A 25,007-nucleotide genomic window follows, 5' to 3' on the forward strand; every position below is an offset into this window, starting at 1 on the left:
GAGAGGTGGCAAGCACGAGTAGTGTCCCGCTGCCACCAAGAAGAAGAAGACGACAAAGACAGGCCCGTCCCCATAGTGCCCTTCCTGCTGCATTCGCCAATCCTGATTGGGTACCCACCACTTCTGCAGCACCCGTACTTCCCCCATTCACTGGCCAACCCGGAATTCAGGTGAATACAGTTGATTTTACGTCACTGGATTTTTATTCGCTGTATTTCACGGAAGATCTCTATAGATCTATTGTGGACCAAAGCAATTTGTACGCTGGTCAATTCTTCGCCGCTAATCCCCAGCTGTCCCTTGCCAGAGATTGGAAGCCAATTACGGTTTCCGAATTTAAGATCTTTCTGGGCCTTTCCCTCATCATGGGCATTACTAAAAAGAGTGAGCTGCGGATGTATTGGTCCACGCACCCAGTTCACCATATGCCCATTTTCTCTGCCTCCATGACCAGGACACGATACGAGCAGATCTTGCGGTTCATGCATTTTAGTGACAATGAACTCTGTCGTCCTCGGGGAGACCCTGAATTCGATCGGCTCTACAAAATTCAGCCCCTCGTAAACCACTTCAACGAACGGTTTGCAGCCTTGTATAATCCCAATCAAGTTGTCTGCGTTGATGAGTCCCTGGTTAAGTTTTCTGGCCGCTTGTCATTCAAACAATACCTTCCCAGCAAGCGTGCCAGATACGGGGTCAAGTTGTATAAGCTCTGTGACAGGGCAACAGGCTATACATCTAGCTTTATGGTTTACGAGGGAAAAGACAGTCACGTAGAGCCGGAGAATTGCCCTGATTACATAGGGAGCGCTGGTAAGATAGTGTGGGAATTGGTGTCACCCTTATTCGGAAGGGGGTACCACTTGTACGTGGACAATTATTACACAAGCGTGCCACTTTTTAGTCACCTTTTTGATTATGGAATTGGCGCATGTGGCACCGTGCGACCTAATCGCCGGGGCATCCCCCAACGGCTTGTAGAATCCCGTCTTAGTCGGGGGGAGAGAGCCTGCTTACGGTGTAATAATTTGTTAGCAGTGAAGTGGAGGGATTCACGGAATGTTTTCGTTCTGTCCACGCTTCACGCAGACACGGCAGTCCAAATTCCTACGGCGACTGGTGTTGTGGAGAAACCCCTCTGTATCCACGAGTACAACCTTAACATGGGAGGGGTGGACCTCAATGACCAGTTGTTGGCGCCGTACCTAATTGCCCGGAGGTCCAAACGCTGGTACAAAAAAGTGTCAGTGTATTTGTTTCAATTGGCTTTGCTGAACGCTCATGTGCTATACAGAGCTTCAGGACGGACTGGATCCTTCCTAAAATTCCAGGAAGAGATCGTCGAAGCCCTTCTGTTTCCAGATGGTGCTGTGCCCCACCTTCCCAACGCAAATGCAGTGAGCCGGCTGTATGAGAGGCATTTTCCTTTTGTCCTCCCTGGTACCCCTACCCAAAGAGCCCGCCAAAAAAGATGTCGTGTCTGCAGCAAACTCGGATTTAGGCGTGACACCCGCTTTTATTGTCCCGACTGTCCTGACCAACCTGGTCTCTGCATTGGTGTATGTTTCAAACGCTACCACACACTAATTGAGTTTTAGCGTAGGGTACAGCACCACACAGTCCTAGGCACACCAACACAGGGTCTCGGAATATGTGATGGCCATCACATTTTGAGAGACCATAATCTGCAACGTTCAGTTTACAGTTTTCTTACAGTTTTTATAAAAGTGAAAAAAAGTGGAAAAAAAATTAAAAAAACTTACACAAAAACACAAAAAAAAATATAAAATAAAAAATCCAAAAATAGTTGTGGTTGTATTTTTCTCCTCTCTTTATTGTTCTCTTATGTTCACTCTCTACTGTCCACTCACTATTGTTCTATATCTATTCTCTCTATTTTTACAATGTTTTATTGTATTTGCTTTGCAGGTATGGTATGTTATACTGTAATGTTTGTTTTATTGTTAACCATCATTTGTTTAGCAGGTACGCCATTCAGTTGCATCGCGGATTTATTTAGCGTGACAGCAACAGCGTTTGCTCCCACGATTTATAAAGCTGTGACTCCAACGCTGTAGGAGGTGATTTCACCACCACGGTTAAAAAAAAAAGCATATATGCCAAAGCATGGGGGCAGCAGGGGCGGAGGAGCGATTTTGCTCCTAATGCCGCGTACATACGGTCGAAATTCCGACGGAGGCTTGCCCGTGGAAAAGTTCGACCGTGTGTATGCGGCATAACTTTTTATGCGGGAGGATGCCCCCATGCTTTGGCATGTATATTTTTTAGGCACAGGTTGCGTTAAAAAATGTTTTATTTTTTACTGTATTTATTTTTTTGGTATTTGCTTTGCAGGTATGGTATGGTAAGATCTTAATGTTAAAATGTAATGTTACTTTGTTATAATGTTAACCATCATTTGCTTAGCAGGTACGCCATTCAGTTGCAGCACGGATTTATTTAGCGTGACAGCAACAGCGTTTGCTCCCACGATACATAAAGCCGCGACTCCAACACTGTGGGAGGTGATTTCACCACCACAGTTAAAAAAAGAGCATATATGCCGAAGCATGGGGGCATTAGGGGCGGAGGAGCGATTTTGCTCCTAATGCCGCGTACATACGGTCGAAATTCCGTCGGAAGCTTGCCCGTGGAAAAGTCCGACCGTGTGTATGCGCCATAACTTTTTATGCGGCGTACATACGTGTGTGAGCGGCATAACTTTTTTGCGGGAGGATGCCCCATGCTTCGGCATATATAAATGGTGCATGTATGCCCATCATTAGAAGTGGGTGGATGAAGGGAGGTATTCTAATGGTGGGCATACCCACCGATCAATCTTTTTTTCGTTCAGCCAACAGGCTGCATGAAAAAAAAAAAAGATTACAATACATGTCCAACAAGAACCATCAACGTATGGTATGTTGCTGGACTTTGAATGGTTATACCAGAATGATGCCTGCGGGTTTAGGTATCATCTTGGTATCATTCTTTTCAGCCAGCGGTCGGCTTTCATGTAAAAGCAGTCCTAGCGGCTAATTAGCCTCTAAACTGCTTTTACAAGCAGTGGGAGGGTATGTCCCCTCCCCGGATATAAACTGCGCCATTGGGAAAGTGGGAAAACATTTTATCACACCGATCTTGGTGTGGTCAGATGCTTTAAGGGCAGAGGAGAGATCTAGGGTCTAATAGACCCCAATTTTTTCAAAAAAGAGTACCTGTCACTAACTATTGCTATCATAGGGGATATTTACATGCCCTAAGATGGCAATAAAAATTATAAAAATAATAAAAAAAAGTAAGGAACAGTTTAAAATAAAATTAAAAAAGCAAATTAAATAATAATAAAAAAAAAAAAAAAAAAAAAGCACCCCTGTCCCCCCCTGCTCTTGCGCAAAGGCGAACGCAAGCGTCGGTTTGGCGTCATATGTAAACAGCAATTGTACCATGCATGTGAGGTATCACCGCGAAGGTCAGATCGAGGGCAGTAATTTTAGCAGTAGACCTCCTCTGTAAATCTAATGTGGTAACCCGTAGAGGCTTTTAAAGGCTTTTAAAAATGTATGTAGTTTGTCGCCACTGCGCATTTGTGCGCAATTTTAAAGCATGTCGTGTTTGGTATCTATGTACTCGGCCTAAGATCATCTTTTTTATTTCATCAAACATTTGGGCAATATAGTGTGTTTTAGTGCATTAAAATAAAAAAATATGTATTTTTGCCCAAAAAAATGCATTTGAAAAATCGCTGCGCAAATACTGCGTGGTAAAAAAAATGCAACACCCACCATTTTAATCTGTAGGGCCTTTGCTTTAAAATAATATATAATGTTTGGGGGTTCAACTTAACTTTCTTGCAAAAAAATAATATGTTTTTATGTAAACAAACAGTGTCAGAAAGGGCTTTTTCTTCAAGTGGTTAGAAGAGTGGGTAATGTGTGACATAAGCTTCTAAATGTTGTTCATAAAATGCCAGGACAGTTCAAAACCCCCCCAAATGACCCCATTTTGGAAAGTAGACACCCCAAGCTATTTGCTGAGAGGCATCTCGAGTCCATGGAATATTTTATATTTTGACACAAGTTGTAGGAAAGAGAATTATTATTATTTTATTTTATTTTTTTTGCACAAAGTTGTCACTAAATGATATATTGCTCAAACATGCCATGGGCATATGTGGAATTACACCCCAAAATACATTCTGCTGCTTCTCCTGAGTACGGGGATACCACATGTGTGAGACTTTTTGGGAGCCTAGCCGCGTACGGGACCCCAAAAACCAATCACCACCTTCAGGCTTTCTAAGGGTGTAAATTTTTGATTTCACTCCTCACTACCTATCACAGTTTCGGAGGCCATGGAATGCCCAGATGGCACAAAACCCCCCTAAATGACCCCATTTTGGAAAGTAGACACCCCAAGCTATTTGCTGAGAGGTATGTTGAGTATTTTGCAGATCTTGCTTTTTGTCACAAAGATTTGAAAATTGAAAAAAGAAAAAAAAAATATATATATATATATCTTTCTTCATTTTCAAAAATAAATGAGCGCTGTAAAATACTCACCATGCCTCTCAGCAAATAGCTTGGGGTGTCTACTTTCCAAAATGGGGTCATTTGGGGGGGTTGTCTGCCATCTGGGAATTCTATGGCCTCCGAAACTGTGATAGGCAGCGAGGAGTGAAATCAAAAATTTGCGCCCTTAGAAATCCTGAAGGCGGTGCTTGGTTTTCGGGGCCCCGTACGCGGCTAGGCTCCCGAAAAGTCCCACACATGTGGTATCCCCGTACTCAGGAGAAGCAGCAGAATGTATTTTGGGGTGCAATTCCACATATAACCATGGCATGTGTGAGCAATATATCATTTAGTGACAACTTTGTGCAAAAAAAAAAAAAAAAAAAAAAAGTTTGTCATATTCCAGCAACTGGTGGCAAGATATAAAATATTCCATGAACTCAAAATGCCTCTCAGAAAATAGCTTGGGGTGTCTACTTTCCAAAATGGGGTCATTTGGGGGGGTTGTGTGCCATCTTGGCCTTTTATGGCCTTCAATACTGTGATAGGTAGTGATCGGTAGTGAGGAGTGAAATCAAAAATGTATGCCCTTAGAAATCCTGAAGGCGGTGCTTGGTTTTCGGGGTCCCGTACGCGGCTAGGCTCCCAAAAAGTCCCACACATGTGGTATCCCCGTACTCAGGAGAAGCTGCAGAATGTATTTTGGGGTGTAATTCCACATATGCCCATGGCATGTGTGAGCAATATATCATTTAGTGACAACTTTGTGCAAAAAAAAAAAAAATTGTCATATTCCCGCAACTTGTGTCAAAATATTAAATATTCCATGGACTCAACATGCCTCTCAGCAAATAGCCTGGGGTGTCTACTTTCCAAAATGGGGTCATTTGGGGGGGGTTTCTGCTATTTGGGCATTTTATGGCCTTCAAAACTGTGATAGGTAGTGAGGAGTGAAATAAAAAATTTGCGCCCTTAGAAATCCTGAAGGCGATGCTTGGTTTTCGGGGTCCCGTACGCGGCTAGACTCGCAAAAAGTCCCACACATGTGGTATCCCCGTACTCAGGAGAAGCAGCAGAATGTATTTTGGGGTGCAATTCCACATATAACCATGGCATGTATGAGCAATATATCATTTAGTTACAACTTTTTGTAATTTCTTTTTTCTTTTTTTTTTTTTGTCATTATTCAATCACTTGGTACAAAAAAAAAAAATATTCAGTGGGCTCAATATGCCCCTCAGCAGATTCCTTGGGGTGTCTACTTTCCAAAATGGGGTCATTTGGGGGGATTTTGTGCTATTTGGGCATTTTATGGCCTTCAAAACTGTCTTAGGTAGTGAGAAGTGAAATCAAAAATTTGCGCCCTTAGAAATCCTGAAGGCGGTGCTTGATTTCCGGGGCCCCGTACGTGGTTGGGCTCCCAAAAAGTCTCACACATGTGGTATCCCCGTACTCAGGAGAAGCAGGAGAATGTATTTTGGGGTGCAATTCCACATATAACTATGGCATGTGTGAGCAATATATCATTTAGTGACAACTTTTTGTAATTTCTTTTTTTTTTTTTTTTTTTTGTCATTATTCAATCACTTGTTACAAAAAAAAAAAATATTCAATGGACTCAACATGCCTTTCAGCAGGTTCCTTGGGGTGTCTACTTTCCAAAATGGGGTCATTTGGGGGGGTTTTGTACTTCCTTGCTATTTTAGCACCTCAAGAATTGAGATAGGCAGTCATAAAATAAAAGCTGTGTAAATTCCAGAAAATGTACCCTAGTTTGTAGATGCTATAACTTTTGCGCAAACCAATAAATTTACGCTTATTGGCATTTTTTTTACTAAAGACATGTGGCTGAATACATTTTGGCCAAAATGTATGACTAAAATTGAGTTTGTTCGATTTTTCTTATAACAAAAAGTAGAAAATATAATTTTTTCTCAAAATTTTCGCTCTTTTTCCGTTTATATCGCAAACATTAAAAATCGCAGAGGCAATCAAATACCATCAAAAGAAAGCTCTATTTGTGGGAAAAAAAGGACGCAAATTTTGTTTGGGTACAACATTGTATGGCCGCGCAATTACCAGTTAAAGCAGCGCAGTGGAAAATTGTAAAAACACCTCTGGTCTTAAGGCTGACAAATGGTCCGGTGGGAAAGTGGTTAAGAATAGCGCTACTACTACAATAAATACAGAGTAAAATCATATTTAGTTAAAACCGTCAAACCTCAATATACATAGTTACATAGTTAGTCAGGTTGAAAAAAGACACAAGTCCATCAAGTTCAACCATAAGAAATAAAATAATAATAATAATATCGTACAATCACATATACCCAATTCTATACCCACAGTTGATGCAGAGGAAGGCAAAAAAAAAAAAAACAGCAAAATATGATCCAATTTGCTATAGCAGGGGAAAAAATTCCTTCTTGATCCCCCGAGAGGCAATCGGATATTCCCCGGATCAACTTTACCTATAAATGTTAGTACTTAGTTATATTATGTACATTTAGGAAAGTATCCAGGCCTTTCTTAAAGCACTTTACTGAGCTGACCAGAACCACCTCTGGAGGGAGTCTGTCCCATATTTTCACAGCTCTTACTGTGAAGAAACCTTTCCGTATTTGGAGACACGTATGGCAAAACAAAACAAAACAAAAAAAAAAAAACAGATGGGGGTTATAACCCTCCAATACTCTACTCAAAATGGAAAAAATATGTTTTGCCTATAGTTCTATCTTAAAGCGGAGTTTCAGCCTATTTTAAAACATATGCTAAATCACATTGCAGCAATGTCTTTAATTTTAAATGGCATATTTTTTCCCTAAGTGTACCTGGATTTTCCTGATGTTCTTCTTGGTTTCCTGTGTGTTGCCACTGCGGATATGGGTGGGTATTGTGCGGGTATAATGTAATTTCCTTTCCGCTGCACTGACTCCTGGGAGTTTGTGTCATTGTTCCCAGGAGTCATTGCGGAGGCCTGCCGTGAGTTATCGTGGGATTTAGAAAGTTTTGATGGCAACCGTGCAGTGTCCGGTCCTCCACGTAGTTACTAGTGAGCACGCGCATGAACGAGCAAGGCATACTGGTAGATCAGCAATCCCTGGAATCAGGAAGTAAATGCTTGTGGGCTTCAAATGCCCACAAGCAAGATGAGAACGGCCGTCTGGATTTGATATAAATTCATCTTTTCAATTAAAACAAACATCAGGCAATCAAATTATCCTAAACAGTGAGTTTGAAATTGTCAATGTATGATTGATTTACTGTTGGCAAAAAAAAAAAACATGAGTGGACCTCCGCTTTAAACTGGAACTTTAGGCTGGGCTTTAAAAATTGGTGGACAGGCAGGATTTTTTATGCAGAAGAGACATGCTTTGTCTCTTCAGCATTAAAGCGCCCCTGTACAGTAAGCTGCGCAAGCACACATTTGGCAATACCAAATCTGATGGAACTAACACACACGAGTGGAAGTGATGTCATCTCTGCCCAGCCAATGACAGCAGCCGGTAAATGAGACCCAGAAGCCAGCTGCCTGAAGATGTTAGCGATTGGCGGGGAGCTCCGGTGCCATTCTAGGCGAGTATAGTTTGCCTAAAAGGCATGCCTTGAGTTTGTATTTTAAAGAATTTGTGTAATTTCAAAGTGTTTTCCAAGTCACATCAAAGCCACATGAAATGGCCTTCTCCCCACTGCATGTTTTTTTTTTTTTTTATTGGCCAGAATTAAATAACAAGATTTAAGATTTAAACACAAATGGTTCATTAACCTAACCCAGCATTGGCGTAACCAGAGTTATGGGCGCCCGGGGTGGAAAAACAATTTCGCCCCCCCCCTTATATAAACATCCATGTTTATATGTGCATAAACGTGGGGGACTTAAACATTTTGGAGCTTTTTTAAAACTTTTTTTTAATTTACTTATTTTTTTTCACTCTTTTTATGTTTTTTTACACTTGATGTCATTGCTATTACATAGGGGGATAACAATCCCCCTATTTAATAGCACAGGTACACTGACAGGTCCTCTTTATGGAGACATTAGGGGTCTCTAGGACTCCTAATGTCACCTGTGGACCCCAAAAGAAGCTGATGAAGCACAGATCTGCTTCTTCTCTCTGGCTATAGCAGCCAGATGACTGACAGGTGAATGCGGATGTAATACACATCACTTCTGCATTCACAGCCTGGAGGGAGATCAGCAAGGAGGAAGATGCTGGTCTCCCTCCCATCTTACCTCCTGACACCCTCCCGAGCCGGTCACGGGCCGCAGATGGGGCAGCGGATCCTGGGATTGAAGGTGAGGGGTCAGGAGGGGGGCAGTGGCAGTACTGGAGGGGGGTAGGGGGGCACGCAGCCAGCACATATACACAATTGGCAGGCTATAGAGCCGCCGATCGTGTATATGTGAAAGTTCAACCGGTAATGGCACTGACCCCCGACACCTACACTGACCTGACACCTACACTGACACCTACACTGACACCTACACTGACACCTACACTGACCTGACCCCTACACTGACCTGACACCTACACTGACCTGACACCTACACTGACCTGACACCTACACTGACCTGACCCCTACACTGACCTGACACCTACACTGACCTGACACCTACACTGACCTGACCCCTACACTGACCCCTACACTGACCTGACCCCTACACTGACCTGACACCTACACTGACCTGACACCTACACTGACCTGACCCCTACACTGATCTGACACCTCCACTGACCTAACTGACACCTCCATTGACATCCACTGACACCTACATTGACCTAACTGACACCTACACTGACCTGACACCTACACTGACCTGACACCTACACTGACCTGACACCTACACTGACCTGACCCCTACACTGACCTGACACCCACACTGACACCTACACTGACACCTACACTGACACCTACACTGACCTGACCCCTGCACTGACCTGACCCCTGCACTGACCTGACACCTACACTGACCTGACACTGACACCTACACTGACCTGACACTGACACTTACACTGACACCTACACTGACACCTGCACTGACACCTGCACTGACCTGACCCCTGCACTGACCTGACCCCTGCACTGACCTGACACCTGCACTGACCTGACACCTACACTGACCTGACACCTGCACTGACCTGACACCTGCACTGACCTGACAGACACCTGAACTGACCTGACAGACACCTGCACTGACCTGACAGACACCTGCACTGACTTGACCCCTGCACTGACCTGACCCCTGCACTGACCCCTGCACTGACCTGACCCCTGCACTGACCTGACACCTACACTGACCTGACACTGACACCTACACTGACCTGACACTGACACTTACACTGACACCTACACTGACACCTGCACTGACACCTGCACTGACCTGACCCCTGCACTGACCTGACCCCTGCACTGACCTGACACCTGCACTGACCTGACACCTACACTGACCTGACACCTGCACTGACCTGACACCTGCACTGACCTGACAGACACCTGAACTGACCTGACAGACACCTGCACTGACCTGACAGACACCTGCACTGACTTGACCCCTGCACTGACCTGACCCCTGCACTGACCCCTGCACTGACCTGACACCTGCACTGACCTGACCCCTGCACTGACCTGACCCCTGCACTGACCTGACCCCTGCACTGACCTGACACCTGCACAGACCTGACACATACACTGACCTGACCCCTGCACTGACCTGACCCCTGCACTGACCTGACACCTGCACTGACCTGACACCTGCACTGACCTGACCCCTGCACTGACCTGACCCCTGCACTGACCTGACCCCTGCACTGACCTGACACCTGCACTGACCTGAACCCTGCACTGACCTGACACATACACTGACACTGACACATACACTGACACTGACACCTACACTGACACCTACACTGACACCTACACTGACCCACCTAACTCCTACAGTAGGAGTCCTACTTCCTGCAATACTCACACCCCCCTCCCCCCAGCTTGGTGAAAATCCATCCTCAGAGTCCTCCTTAACTCTGTCTGCTCTTCTCCAGAGACTCCTCCAGGACTCTCCTCAGGACGGACAGGACCCCAACACTGGATGTGCAGAACTGCTTCGGAGTCCCGACTCTCTTCCCCGCCAGCGCCATCCACCCGCAGCCCGCTCCATGCTGCAACTCCCTCCACACCGCACCAGAGCGGAGGGGAATACAGTGGCTCACACTTTCAGTGCCTGACATCTCCCGCCGCCATGTTCAGAGTTTCCCGGCGCTCTGTGATTGGGCGTATGGCGGTCATGTGCGGAGGCGTGACTTCCAGCCCCACTCCTCACATGGCCCCCATATGCCCAATCACAGGGCGCTGGACATTAAACATGGTGGCCGGTCCGGACATCCGTGTCGGTGACACGGGAAATTAAAATTAGGAGGAGGCACGGAAAGTCGCCCCCCTAAATGTTGCGCCCGGGGCCACAGCACCCCCTGCCCCCCCCCTTGCTACGCCAGTGTAACCCATGCATATTTTCACTTCCCTACTCATGATTGAATATCCATGTTCAGTGACGTTTTTAGCTGCACAGATGATAATTATCCCACAACGAAACCATTCTGTTTACATTTGGCATGTTTGCAGTAGTGTACTGAGTTTTTTTTTTTCTTAACTATTATATCACGCTGTTCCTGAACATACACAAGTCATTATGAAAAATGCAAGGGGTAATTCCTAAAACAGATGTGACATGGCACAAATTACCTGTGGACATAGAAACTATATAATGCAAACAGCAACCGTGATTTTTCTGCTGATCAACCATCACCTTTTCTGTTCATTATTTACATTAACGATGTCATTCCTAGTTGTACTGCAAGTCCTTTGATCTCACAGAACAATAGTTAAAAGAACCAAGTACACTTACTGTAGCTTGTTTAGTGGTTTACAGTGTGACCATTCTGGCTTGTAACAATGCAAAGACACTGTTGTTTGCATCGCTTGCCTTCTAATGGCTGTTTTCTCCTGCAGGTGAGCTTGTATTAATATTGTGTATGATGATCATGATTTCCATGCATTAGGGGGCTTTGGTGAAATACCAGGGGTCTAAACAGGGGGAATCTGCTCCACACCGGGTGATTAAGAGCACACCTGACACACCCTGCGCGCACAACGGTCCACTCTACTATAAAGCCTCCATTATGATGCAACTGAAGATGTGGTGGAACCGACCTCAACGCTCTTGTGTTCTCAAATTGAACAAACTGCCATGAAATGTAATCCTATACCGTTAGGAGAACATAAACCAAACAAAATACCCCATAGTGTGATTCCACTATTTTTTATTGTCTTACAATAAACATAATCACACTATGGGGTATTTTGCCTGGTTTATGTTCCCCTAATCTGCAAGCATCATGGCATCACCCAGAGGAGTACTACTAGTGGAGACAATTTGAATGAAAGTTATGGGCATATGAAAAGCAAGAATATTAGTTCTGATCTGGTGAAACAGTGGCTATTACCAGGGAAAAATGGCGGTGGATATATACAAAGCGAGCCTAACATCTTGGGTTTGGGGAGTGTGTAGGTAAAAGGAAAGGAGCACGGAGAGGTGACCTGCACACATAGCACTTGATATTTTCGAAGTTTTGAAGTTTAGAGCACATAGCACTTTCTGAAGCACAACGAATTGGGTCATATGTTTGACACATTTGAGGGACTTTTTCGAATGGCTACTATAAGCACTTTTTTATATGAATTGTATGAACACTCTAGAACAGGGGTGTCAAACTCCATTTCCTTGCGGGCCACATCAGCATTATGGTTTCCCTCAAATGGCCGGTTGTATCCCCCCCCCACCCTTCTTACATCATATGTCAGGATCCCCCCCACTATCCCTTACACATGTGCACCCCCTTGCCTTGTGCTGCTGCCAGGAGGGCTGGACAGAGAAGTGCAGGATCTGGTGGAGTCCTGTCCTCTCTCTGCTGACTGCTGAGACCAGGTGGGGGCATAGATAAGGGGGGTGTGAGGGCCACATGAAATGGCCTGGAGGGCCAGATTCAGCCCGCGGGCCTTGTGTTTGACACCTGTGCTCTAGCACTTTATGATATATGAATAGTTTATTTATTTATGTATTGTTGATTTATATGCAGTGCCTTGAAAAATAATTCATACCCCTTGAAATTTTCCACATTTTGTCATGTTACAACCAAAAACGTAAATATATTTTATTGGGATTTTATGTGATAGACCAACACAAAGTGGCACATAATTGTGAAGTGGAAGGAAAATGATAAATGGTTTTCAATGTTTTTTACAAATAAATATCTGAAAAGTGTGGCGTGCATTTGTATTCATCCCCCCTTTGCTCTGATTTATCCATCGGTTAAAAAATTTGAAACTTGTTTTAAAATTAACCGATGGATACCTAACCGATAGAAAAAAAAACGATAGTTTGTAGGCATCGGTTAAAAATTCACGCATGCTCAGAATCAAGTCGACGCATGCTTGGAAGCATTGAACTTCGTTTTTTTTCAGCACATCATTGTGTTTTACGTCACCGCGTTCTGACACGATCATTTTTTTAACTGATGGTGTGTAGGCACGACTGACCATCAGTCAGATTCATCGGTTAACTGATGGAAAAATCGGATTGCCCGATCGTGTGTACAGGGCATTAGAGTCTGCAAAAGAATTGAGATTGGGATGGAGGTTCACCTTCCAGCAGGACAACGACCCTAAACATACAGCCAGAGCTACAATAGAATGGTTTCGATCAAAGCATATTCGTGTGTTATGCCCTGTACACACAATCAGTTTTTCCGACAGGAAAAACATGTTTTTTTTCAGCAGGAAAACGGCTTAAAATTGTCTTGCATACGCACGGTCACTCAAATCTTGGCTGAAATTCCGAACATCAAGAATGTGGTGACATACAACACATACGACGAGCCGAGATCAATAAAGTTAATAGGCAGTTCGGCTCTTCTGCTTGATTCTGAGCATGCATGTCGTAATTGCATACAGACGAACGCGGTACGCGATAGGAATTTTTCCTGTCACAAAAATTGAAATCCTGCTCTCAATCTTTTCTTGGCAGGAAAACTGACAGAAAAAGTGTGATGGAGCATACACAATTGGTTTTCCTGACAAAAACCTCACATTGCCCTTTTCCTGTCAGGAAAGCTGATCGTGTGTACAAGGCATTAGCATGGCCCATTCAAAGTCCACACCTAAATCCAATTGAGAATCTGTGGCAAGACTTGAAGATTGTTGTTCACAGATGCTCTCCGTCCAATCTAACAAAGCTTGAGCTATTTTGCAAAGAAAACCTGTTAAAGTATGCAAAAGTCTTGAGATTGGGGCAGAGGTTCTCCTTCCAGCAGGACAATGACCCTAAACATACAGCCAGAGCTACAATGGAATGGTTTTGATCAAAGCATATTCATGTGTTAGAATGGTCCAGTCAAAGTCCAGACCTAAATCCAATTGAGAATCTGTGGCAAGACTTGAAAATTGCTGTTCGTAGACACTCTCCATCCAATATGAAAGAGCTTGAGCTATTTTGCAAAAGAAGAATGGGCAATTCTTTCACTCTCTAAACGTGCAAAGCTGGTAGAGACATCCCCAAAAAGACTTGCAGCTGTGATTGCCGGGAAAGGTGGCTCTACAAAGTTTTCACTCAAGGGGGCCTAATACAAATGCACACCACACTTTTCAGATATTTATTTGTAAGTATTTTGAAAACCATTTATCATTTTCCTTCGACTCCACAATTATGTACCACTTTGTGTTGGTCTATCATACAAAATCCCAATAAAATACATTTACGTTTTTGGTTGTAACATGACAAGATGTGGAACATTTCAAGGGGTATGAATACTTTTGCAAGGTACTGTATGCACAGTATTTGTTTGAATTTTGATCACTTGTATATTGTAGCGACAGCACACACCTGTGGTTTTTACATTTGGATTACACTTGGTTAGTAGTCATTGTGCAGGCAGCCACACCAAACTTTAACCCTTAGCGCAGAGTCTATCGCATATATTATCTTGCACATATATGACTCTAGACAACGTAACTGTAAAAGCATTGCGCCGATATATACTCTGCTCAACGCCCCATCCTCTTCGTAAAAAATCAACTATACTACAATCCTGGGACACGGAAGTTAGTTTTACAGCTACTCCACAACAATAGCACACAGCATCTTATATTCAAGATACATTAAACACTGGGAAGCTTCCCTGAACTCTTGTATGACTGGTACTTTACCCCTGTAAATTTTATCCAACATAATATCCTTTATGCTGGAGGTATTGCAGATCCCTAGGATCAACATTTCATATTGGTGGCATTGCCCTTGTCATACTGAACTTTTGGACTCAAGTTTTGTCATTCATATCCTTAATTACTGGACTTAATATTTTACTCAATCCTAAAGTTGCTTTACTAGGTTTAGATATGGATTCCTGGCCCTCAGATTTTGAAGCTGTACTTACCCACATTTTTGTCACAGTCTGTCTACTCATTGCCCATAACTGGAAAACACCAACAACCCCCCCCCCCGAAACCACATAGATCAGACCCCATTTTAAATGACCAAGCCTATTATGAATATTCCTTCACTAAAGCCCATCTTCTACAATAAAAGATTCAACCACCAATGGCACTCCTAGCTGAGACACTCTGTTTTTTCTTTGAAATTCTAAACCATTATATTTTTATACAGTGTATGTCTCCTTAGGCTCGCTCCTTCCTTTTTCTTTTTTATTTCACTTTTTGTTTACACCAGGAACCCATCTCTTCACTTGGTCTAATAATATTTGACACTGATCAGCTTATTATACTCCTAATTCAAATGCCTTGACTGATATTTTTTTACAATAAAATAAACTACCCCTATACCTGTACATTTTGCTTTCTCTCCCTTCCTTCTGTTCTCCCTACCCTCTCTGACTAGCCCTACTGGGCAATACTCACCTTTTTCCCCCTTATTTCCAATATCAACTCTTTTGCTATATAATGTTTATCAGCTGTTATTTGCTGTATTGGACCATTTACAAAACTTTTTACCGATAAAGAATGATTGAAATGAAAAGATTTTAAAAAATCTGAGTAAAAAGAAAACAAATGTAGCCGCCACAGTTTAAGCTGTGATATATAAATTTTTTGTTCTTGGGTCTAAAACTATTTGACTTTATTACATCACTTTACTAAAATATTTGTATTCCTTGCAAAGTCTTAAAGAGTAAGGCCCAGATTCTCAAAGCACTTACGCCGACGTATCTTTATATACGCCGCGTAAGTGCACAGAAGCGCCGTCGTATCTATGCGCCGGACTCTTAATGCAAGATACGCCTGAAATGTGGCTTCATCCGACCAACGTAAGTTCCCTACTCCGTCGTATCTTGGGTGCATATTTACGCTGGCCGCAAGGGGCGCTTCCATTGATTTACGCGTCGAATATGTAAACAACCGAGATACGCCGATTCACGAACGTACTTGCGCCCGTCGCAGAAATCTACGCTGTTTACGTAAGGCGTACGTCCGGCATAAAGTTATTCCACCTATAGGAGGCGCATCCCATGCAAAGGTATGGACGACGGAACAGCCGTCATATTTTACGTTGTTTACATAGTAGTACGTGAATGGGCCTGGGCGTAGGTTAAGTTCAGTGATTCAACGTATCTTAGGCGTAAGGTCCGACGTGATTCTGAGCATGCGCACTGGGAAGCGTCTACGGGACGGCGCATGCGCTGTTCGTTCGGCCCTTCATTTGCATGGGGTCACGCTTCATTTAAATGCATCACGCCCACACTCCACCTACTTTGAATTAGGCAGGCTTACGCCGACGGATTTAAGTTACGCCGGCGCAACGTTGGGAGCAAGTATTTTGAGAATACAGCTCTACACTACGTCAGCGTAGCGTATATTCCATACGCTACGCCGGCATTACTATGTGCCCAGGTATGTGAATCTGGGCCTAAATGTTTCCTATCGGTCTCATTTCTGTGCTATAGTCTATCTTCAATTCAATTCAATCAGATACAAACTTTCAATTTTTTACTGTCAATTTTGCAGTGCATGTTTGAATCCAATTGGAAAGTATAGACTTTATTTTATATTACAATATAATAAATGTGGCTTATTGTATTTACACAAATATGGTTTATGTGGTGGCAAAGGCAGCGATCCTTTGATTGAGAAAGCTGAATGGTATGTCTATACAAATATAGTCACTGTGGCCCGGATTCACATAGGAGATACGACGGCGTATCTCTGAGTCTTAGGCGTCGTATCTTGGCGCCTGATTCAAAGAATCAGATACGCCAACATTTCTCTAAGATACGACCAGCGTAAGTCTCCTACACCGTCGTATCTTAACTGCATATTTACGCTGGCCGCTAGGGGCGTGTACGCTGATTTACGCCTAGAAATATGTAAATCAGCTAGATATGCCAATTCACGAACGTACGCCCGGCCGACGCAGTACAGATACGCCGTTTACGTTAGGCTTTTTCCGGCGTAAAGTTACCCCTGCTATATGAGGCATAGATGAGGCGTACCAATGTTAAGTATGGACGCCGGGCCAGCGTCTAATTTTCCATCGATTATGTAGTTTGCGTAAGTCGTTCGCGAATAGGGCTGTGCGTAATTTACGTTCACGTCAAAAGCATTGGCTTTTTGCGGGTTAATTTGGAGCATGCGCACTGGGATACTTTCACGGATGGCGCATGCGCCGTTCGGAGAAAGCGTCATTTACGTGGGGTCACAATACATTTACATAATACACGCCCACATCTTCCACATTTGAATTAGGCGGGCTTACGCCGGCCTATTTTTACGCTACGCCTCCGCAACTTTGCTTCGAGAATACTGCACTTGCCTGTCAAAGTTGCGGAGGCATAACGTAAATAGGAAACGCTACGCCCGCACAAATATGCACTCTTGTACGTGAATCCGGGCCTGTGTCTTTTTCTTGTTTGTCTGTGTACCATTTAGTTACATAAAACAAATGACTTACCACTGTTATTCCATCATTCAGCAGAGATTCTCCAAAGATCATCATATATAGCTGTTCATTTACAGATATCTCTTCAAAGACAGCAAGGACAGCCACCGGATCAACTGCTGATATCAGGCTTCCAAAGAGCAAACTTTGTAGTAGATTAATATCAGTTAATCCAAAGGCTTCAATCTGACAAATGGCATATAGAGAAAGACCAATGCCAAAGGCATTAATAAGTGTCCCCATCACAGACCAACAGATAATGCTTCCAATGTTCTCAAAAAAGGGGCGCGTGGGTAGAAAGTATCCCCCTTCAAGCACAATTGGAGGCAGCAGATAAAGGAAATAAATATCAGTTCTCATTGCAGGTGGCGCTTTGTGATCTGTCCCAAAAATGATTCCTCCCAGTAGTACACCAATAGCTATCAGAATGCAGCTTTCAGGCATTATTGCTGGCAGTTTGTGGTACAGATGAAATCCTATGAATCAAAATTATATTATTTAGGAAAAATACAACACAATATTTATTGAATTGATTTAACCAGTTTTGCCCCTGCACATTCAAAGCCCCAGTTCAGTATCTAGTCTATAAAACTAACAAAACATCCAAGAGTATTGTCTATATCTAAATGTCTTGTCTATATCTAAATGTCTTGCTGCAGTTTTCCACTATAATCATTTCAAGCGGAACTTTACCAATAACAACTTGATAAATAAAATGTTCTTTAGCAAGGAACATATATTGCACATTAATAATTATGCTACCAAAATAAGTGTGTGCTGCTGTTAATTGCCTCCATCATTGCTCCTCTTTCTTCTTGCTGGAGGCTGTCATTTTGCTGCTGCCCAGAGCAGCAGTATATCTTTGGGCTGTCAGCCTATTAAGCCTATAGTGGCTCTGAAAAATGGGAGCATGTGCAGAGCAGGGTGAGACAGAGTATTACTGGATTTTAAATAGTATAGGCACTTTTTCTTTCATGTTTTACATAGCAATACCTGCAAAAGGGACCAGCATAAAGGGATCTAGCATAACTTAATTTTCTGCCTAAAGTTCCATTTTAACCACATCCATACAGGGCACTTATACACCTTCCCGCCCAGACCAATTTTTAGCTTTCAGTGCTGTTGCACTTTAAATTCCAATTGGGTGGTCATGCTACACTGTACCCAAACTAAATTTTTATCATTTTGTACCCACAAATAGAGCTTTCTTTTGGTGGTATTTGATCACCTCTGGGATTTTTATTTTTTGCAAAAAAAAAAAAAATGACCAAAAATTTAGAAAAAAAAAAAAGTACGTTTTCTCCTTCACTAATGGGCACTGATGGTACTGCACTGACTGGCACTGATAAGGTGGCACTGATGGGCACCAATGAGGTGGCACTGATGTGGTGGCATTGATGATGGGCACCAATATGTGGCACTGATGGGCGGCACAGATGGGCACTGATTGGCAGCACGGATAGGTGGCACAGATGGGCACAGATAGGCGGCACAGATGGGCAGGGATAGGCAGCACGGATGGGCAGGGATAGGTGGCACGGATGGGCAGGGATAGGCGGCACGGATGGGCAGGGATAGGCGACACATATGGGCACTGATAGGTGGCATGGATGGGCACTAATAGGCGGCATGGATGGGCACTGATAGGCGTCATGGATGGGCATAGATGGGCACTAACTAATGTGTTGTACTAATGGATGCCAATCAGTGCCAAACAATGCCTGCCAATCAGTGATGCCCATTGTGGGCACTGATTGGCATCCATTGTGGCACTGATTGGCATCCATTATGTGTAATCCCTGGTGGTCTAGGGTGGCATACCTTTGATTTAAATCCCTGGTGATCTAGTGGAATCCCTGGTGGTTCAGTGGGCATCCCTGGTGGTCCAGTGGGCATCCTCTGGGGGGGCTGTGCTGATAATCAATCAGCACAAACCCCCCCTGTCAGAGGAGCAGACGATCGGCTCTCCTCTACTCACGTCTGACAGACGCGAGTGAGGAAAAGCCGATTACCGGCTTTTGCTGTTTACATCGTGATCAGCCGTGATTGGACACGGCTGATCACGTGGTAAAGTGTCTCTGTGAGAGACCGTTTACCTAGATAGGTTTTGCGGGGTGTCAGACTGATGACGTCCAGTCAGGATTAAGCAACCACTTTGCTGCCGTCAATCTGTCATTGGCGGGCGGCAAGTTGTTAAGGGAGCAAAACATAATGGGCTCCATTCACTAAAGCAGATTGCATGTGTTATTTAGGTGCCCAGACACATTTTCCCTAAATATCACATGCACCTTTGGGTCTGGTATAGATTTCAAAAGAAAACCCATGCCAATTTTTTTAAACATGGTGTGGGCTCCCCCCAAAATCCATATCAGACCTTTATAGGAGCATGTAGCCTGGCAGGCTAGGAAACAGGAGGGACGAGCGAGCTTCCCCCTTCTAAACCATACCCATGCTCTCAACATGGGGGTGGTGCTTTGGAGCCCTCCCACCCAAAAGCATCTTGACCCCAAGTTGGTGGGGCCAAGGGCCTCTTCCTCACAACCCTGGCCGGTGGTTGTGGGGGTCTGCGGCCAGGGGGCTTATCGAAATTTGGATGCCTTCTTTAACAAGGGGGCCCCCAGATCCCGCCCCCATGTGCATGAGTATGGGGTAGATAGTACCCCTACCCATTCACCCAAAATGTGCAAAAAGTAAAGACACAACATGAATTTTTGACAATTCAAAGTAGATCCAATGTCAATTACGATGCCCACTGCAGGCCGGACCCGGAAAAAAACGTAACCTAAAATTAAATCATTATTTGGTGTGCCCACCCTCTACTTTAAAAACAGCATCCATTCTTCTAGGTACAGTTGTACACAGTTTGTGAAGGAACTCAGCAGTTAGGTTGTTAGAAAAATCTTGGAGGACTAATGAAACTAATGAATGAATCAATCAATCAAAAACGTATATAGCGCAGCACATGCGAACTAAATCGCCTCTGGGCGCTCGTTGTTCATTTCTCCTTTGATATAAAAAAAGATGAGTTTTGATCTTTGTTCTGAAGGCTAAGTGGTTCTCCTCCAACCGAATGCTGGTTGGCAGAGCGTTCCATAGTCTGGGACCTTGGAGCGCAAATCTTCTTTCTCCTTTGGATTTGTATCTGGTTTTGGGTATCTGGAGGAGATTTTGGTTGGTGGATCGCAGAATGCGATTGGAGTTATGAGGTTTTATTTTTTCGGATAGATATTGGGGGGGCCTTCCCATGGATGCACTTATGTGTCAGACAGAGTGTTTTAAAAGCAATTCTGTATTTTATTGGCAACCAATGAAGGGATCTCCTCCAGATGAGATTGATTCCCAGGGTTTGGTACTTTGGGAGTCCCAGATAGAGAGCGTTTGCATAGTCAAGTCTGGAGTTCACAATTGTTCCCACCACGACTGCTATGTTCTCTTTAGGAATAAATGGGGTAAGTCTGCGTAGTAGGCGCAGCAGATGATGGGATCCGCTGACTACTGACCCTATTTGTGCGTCCATTGTCATGTAGGAGTCAAAGATGACCCCAAGACTTTTGACTTTGGCGCTAGGGGTGATGATTTGGCCCAGAATGGACGGGGGTGTCCAAGTTGTTGCAAGTTGTTTCTTACGACTGGCGTGAAACAGGAGAAGTTCTGTTTTGGAGCTGTTGAGTTTAAGATAACTCTTTGTCATCCAGTTTTCTATTAAACAGAGGCATGTCTCTAGTCTGAGATGATGATCCTTTTTGTTGCAGATGCGAAAATACAATTGTGTGTCATCTGCATAAGAGTGGTAAAGTAGTTTTTGGCTACTGATGATTTCGAAGAGAGGACGAAGATAAATGTTGAAGAGCACCGGCGACAGAGGGGATCCTTGAGGGACTCCGCATGACACTGTGCGTTTTTCAGAAGTGAGTGGTCCCAATTTCACTATTTGTGATCGGTTTTCCAGGAAAGAGGAGAACCATGATAGATCACCTTCTGCGACTCTGGCTACTTTGGCTAGCCGAGTCAGTAGCAGTTTGTGATCTACTGTGTCGAAAGCTGCACTTAGGTCCAACAGAACTAGAAGAGAAGGTTCTCCTTTGTCTGCGGCCTCGAGAACGTCTTCCCATATTTTGAGTAGTGCTGTTTCCATTCCGTGATCGGGACGAAACCCCGATTGAAACAGATCGAGCAGATTTTGGGCGTCTAAGTGATGTTGTAGCTGTTTTACCACTACTTTCTCCATCATCTTAGAGAGGACATTTAGGCCAGTTATAGGACGACGGTGTTTAGGATCTTTGGGGTCGAGGGTGTTTTTTTTTTATATAGGTTTAATTATACCTTGTTTTAAGCGGGTGGGCACTATGCCTTCTTTGAATGACTGGTTTATAAGCTGCGTGATGGGCGGTGCCAGGATATCGGCACATTCCTTCAGCAGCTTAGTGGTGCTGTTCTATTTCGTAGGGTAAGCATGATGTTTTTTGTATCCTCGATGGAGATTTGTGTGGGTATTGGGTGTATGGTTGAAGGGGGGGTTGATGGGAGTTCTATTTTGGTGAATGCTTTTACGGATTCCCTCAATTTTGTTGATGAAATAATCCGATAATTCATTGCAAAATTCTTGGGTATCAGAATTGGGGGCTTCAAGATAGACATGATTCATGGTCTCGGTAACTATCTTGAAGAGTTGGCGGGGGCGGTTTAGGGCAGGGGCGATGATATTGGCGAAATGATTTCTTTTGGCTCCGAAGATTTCTTTGTGGTATTTTTTTGTTATTACTTTGTAGATGGCGTGGTTTTCCTTAGAAGGGCTTCTTTTCCAGGCTGCTTCCGCCCTTCTGCGCTCTTGCTTCAGCAACGACAGCTGGTCATTGAACCAGCTGGAGTTGTTTTTTCGGATGCAGGTTTTGCATTTGGGCGCTGCTAAGTCGGCTGACTGCAGTAGGGCCATGTTTATGTCATCCAGGATTTCTGTGGCTGTTTGATATGGTTGGATTATTTACATTTTTTTCAATAAAGTGGTTTTGAAGAGCTCTGAATAGAGCTTCTTTTGCGATCTAATCCAGTGTGTTGTCACTGGTTTTGACGTTTTTGTTAAGGGGCCATTTAAAGTGATTGTGAATTTAATTGCATGGTCGTCTGTACATGGCAATGATTCATTTTTTTTAATGTTTATTTCCAGATCTTGTCTGAAAATAAGATCAAGTGTGTGACCGGAAGTATGTGTTGGCCCACATACTAATTGCTGCAGACCTAATCTTTCCAGATGATCAATGCAGGCATCGGCAACGGGATCCTGTGAGGAGTTGGCCCAGAGGTTGAAATCCCCGAGAAGCAAAAGGTGTTTGCTGTTTAGGGTGTAAGTGGACATGAACTCTGTCCAAGGTGAGAGAAACTGCGATTTTGGACCTAGCGGCCTATAGCAGAGAAGAATATGAACGGTCTCCTGGGGATTTGTTTGTAGTTGCAGAGTAAGGGTTTCCATAAATGGAAGTGAGTACTGAAGGACTGGTTTAGTGATCGTGAGGTGAGTCTTATGGATCACAGCCAGTCCTCCTCCTCTTTGACCTATTCTGTTCTCTGTTATGATGCGATCATTTTCTGGCACCAGTTCTCCTAGAATGGTGTTACAGTCAGCTGTGAGCCAGCTTTCTGTGATAAAGAGGCAGTCTAGATCGCATTGTAGGATGAAATCGTGGATTTCCTGTCGGTGTTTTACTGCCGATCTAGTGTTGACCAATGCGCATAAAATGTGCTTAGGTTGGGACAGATGGATGCGATTTTTAACTGTCGATCGTCGAATGATTCGTAACAGTTGTTAGTTTCTTAGTATTTTTTTGATTACGGCTGGTAATCCTGCGGCATATGGTTTTAGGCCCCAAATGAATTCTGCAGAGTATCTCAAGTTAGCCATATCTGCAGAAAGTCCCTAGTGAGAGGTGATTTTAATAGTGGGGTATTCAATGAATGATGGGGAGGGGTGGGGCTTGCCCTCCCAGGTTGATCCAGAGGAAGGTGAAAAACCCTTCACTGTGCTATGCCAATTTGGACAGGCAAGGGAAAAAATTCCTTCCTGATCCCCCTTGGGGCGATCGGAGAACCCCTGGATCAAGATTCTGAATTTTATTTATACCTGGATATACGCCTATTGGGCTTGAAAGGGATTTGGGTTGGGGGGGGGGTGATTTGACCTGTTTTTGGGGTGGGGAAGTGGGGTACAGGTTTATGTCCCAGCGATTTTACAGTAGCTGGGGGTGTAGCAAGATGGCCGCCGTCTCAGTAACCTAGGCCCGGACCAGGGGCTGTGTGCTGATAGATAGGGCCAGTTTTAGGGCAGATGGGGGCTCTGGGGCAGTCAGAGAGATGGTGGTGTTCCTCTTAGAAGCGGAGGATTAGGCGGTTTTTGGAGGGGTGTTTTATGATGTTACCCGGGGCGGCGCGCAGCTAGGCCGCGGTTGAAGCCCCGGCCTTTCCTAGCTGCGCTCGCCATACGGTTTGCAGGGGCCAAGGAGGGTTTGCGGTTGAATGGAAGTGAAGGAACGGGGGTGGTGCTGGAGCGCTTGGAGGACTTGCGGGTGAATTCGCCAGAAATGCGACGCGTGACTAGGCCGCGGTTGAAGCCACGGATTTTCCTAGTCGCAGTTGCCGCGATTGTATCCACTGGGCCGTGGTGGTGGATGGAGGTGGATGGAGGGAGCGGAATCACCCTTTAATGTGTTTTTTGGGCCAGGCTGGAGCCACGGCTTATCCTAAAAAGGACGGCCGTGGATGTGCCCAGGGGGGGTGGGGAGGAGGATAGGTCTGGGATATAATGTAACGTAGGCTGCCTCATATCCTTCTGTCTCTTCATGTAATCCCAGACAGACTCGGCCAATGTTGAGATCAGGGCTCTGTAGGGGCCAAACCATCATTTCCAGGACTGCTTGTTCTTTATGGTGAAGATAGTTCTTAAAGATATTGGCTGTATGTTTGGGGTTGCTGTCCTGCTGCAGAATAAATTTGGGGCCACAATGCAGATAATTGCCAGCGCATCACAGATCGACAAAATAGCATCCACTTTGTGATGTGATTGTGCAATAAAAAATCTGTTTGGATGATATTTTGTCGATCTATAGTGTGCTGTCAAATATCTACATTATAACTTTTGAAACAGTCTCCAGTTGGCCGTTGTTGCCGCACCCAAATCTTTTTGAAGCTTCATCCAGGAACGTGTGCGATGGGAATATGGAGTGTCACATTTGGGGCCAATCACATCACACCCCCTGATGGTATGGCATGATGGATAAGTATCTGCCTGTATTTCTCAGCATAGAGGACTCCATTAATCCTGAGCAAATCTCCAACTCCATTTGCAGAAGTGCATCCCCAAACTTCCAAGAAACCTCCACCATGCTTCACTGTTGCCTGCAGACACTCCTTATTGTACAGCTCTCTAAGCCTTTGACAAAAAAACTACTTCCTGCTACGGCCCAATATTTCATATTTTGACTTTACATATACTGCTTTTTTTTCTGCAC

The 25,007-nt window shown here is 44.2% G+C and overlaps 1 protein-coding gene across 1 annotated transcript in view; it reads right to left on the minus strand.

Annotated features, from left to right (window-relative positions):
- LOC120926473 (sodium/hydrogen exchanger 4-like) overlaps positions 1-25,007 on the minus strand; it is a 91,270-nt gene that overhangs the window by 54,594 nt on the left and 11,669 nt on the right. Inside the window, exon 2 of the mRNA XM_040336410.1 lies at positions 17,521-17,984. Coding sequence (XP_040192344.1) covers positions 17,521-17,984 — 464 coding nt within the window. The remainder of the gene's footprint in view (positions 1-17,520; positions 17,985-25,007) is intronic.

The sequence above is a fragment of the Rana temporaria genome, chromosome 2, assembly GCF_905171775.1.
Source record: "Rana temporaria chromosome 2, aRanTem1.1, whole genome shotgun sequence".
NCBI classification, from domain to species: Eukaryota; Metazoa; Chordata; class Amphibia; order Anura; family Ranidae; genus Rana; species Rana temporaria.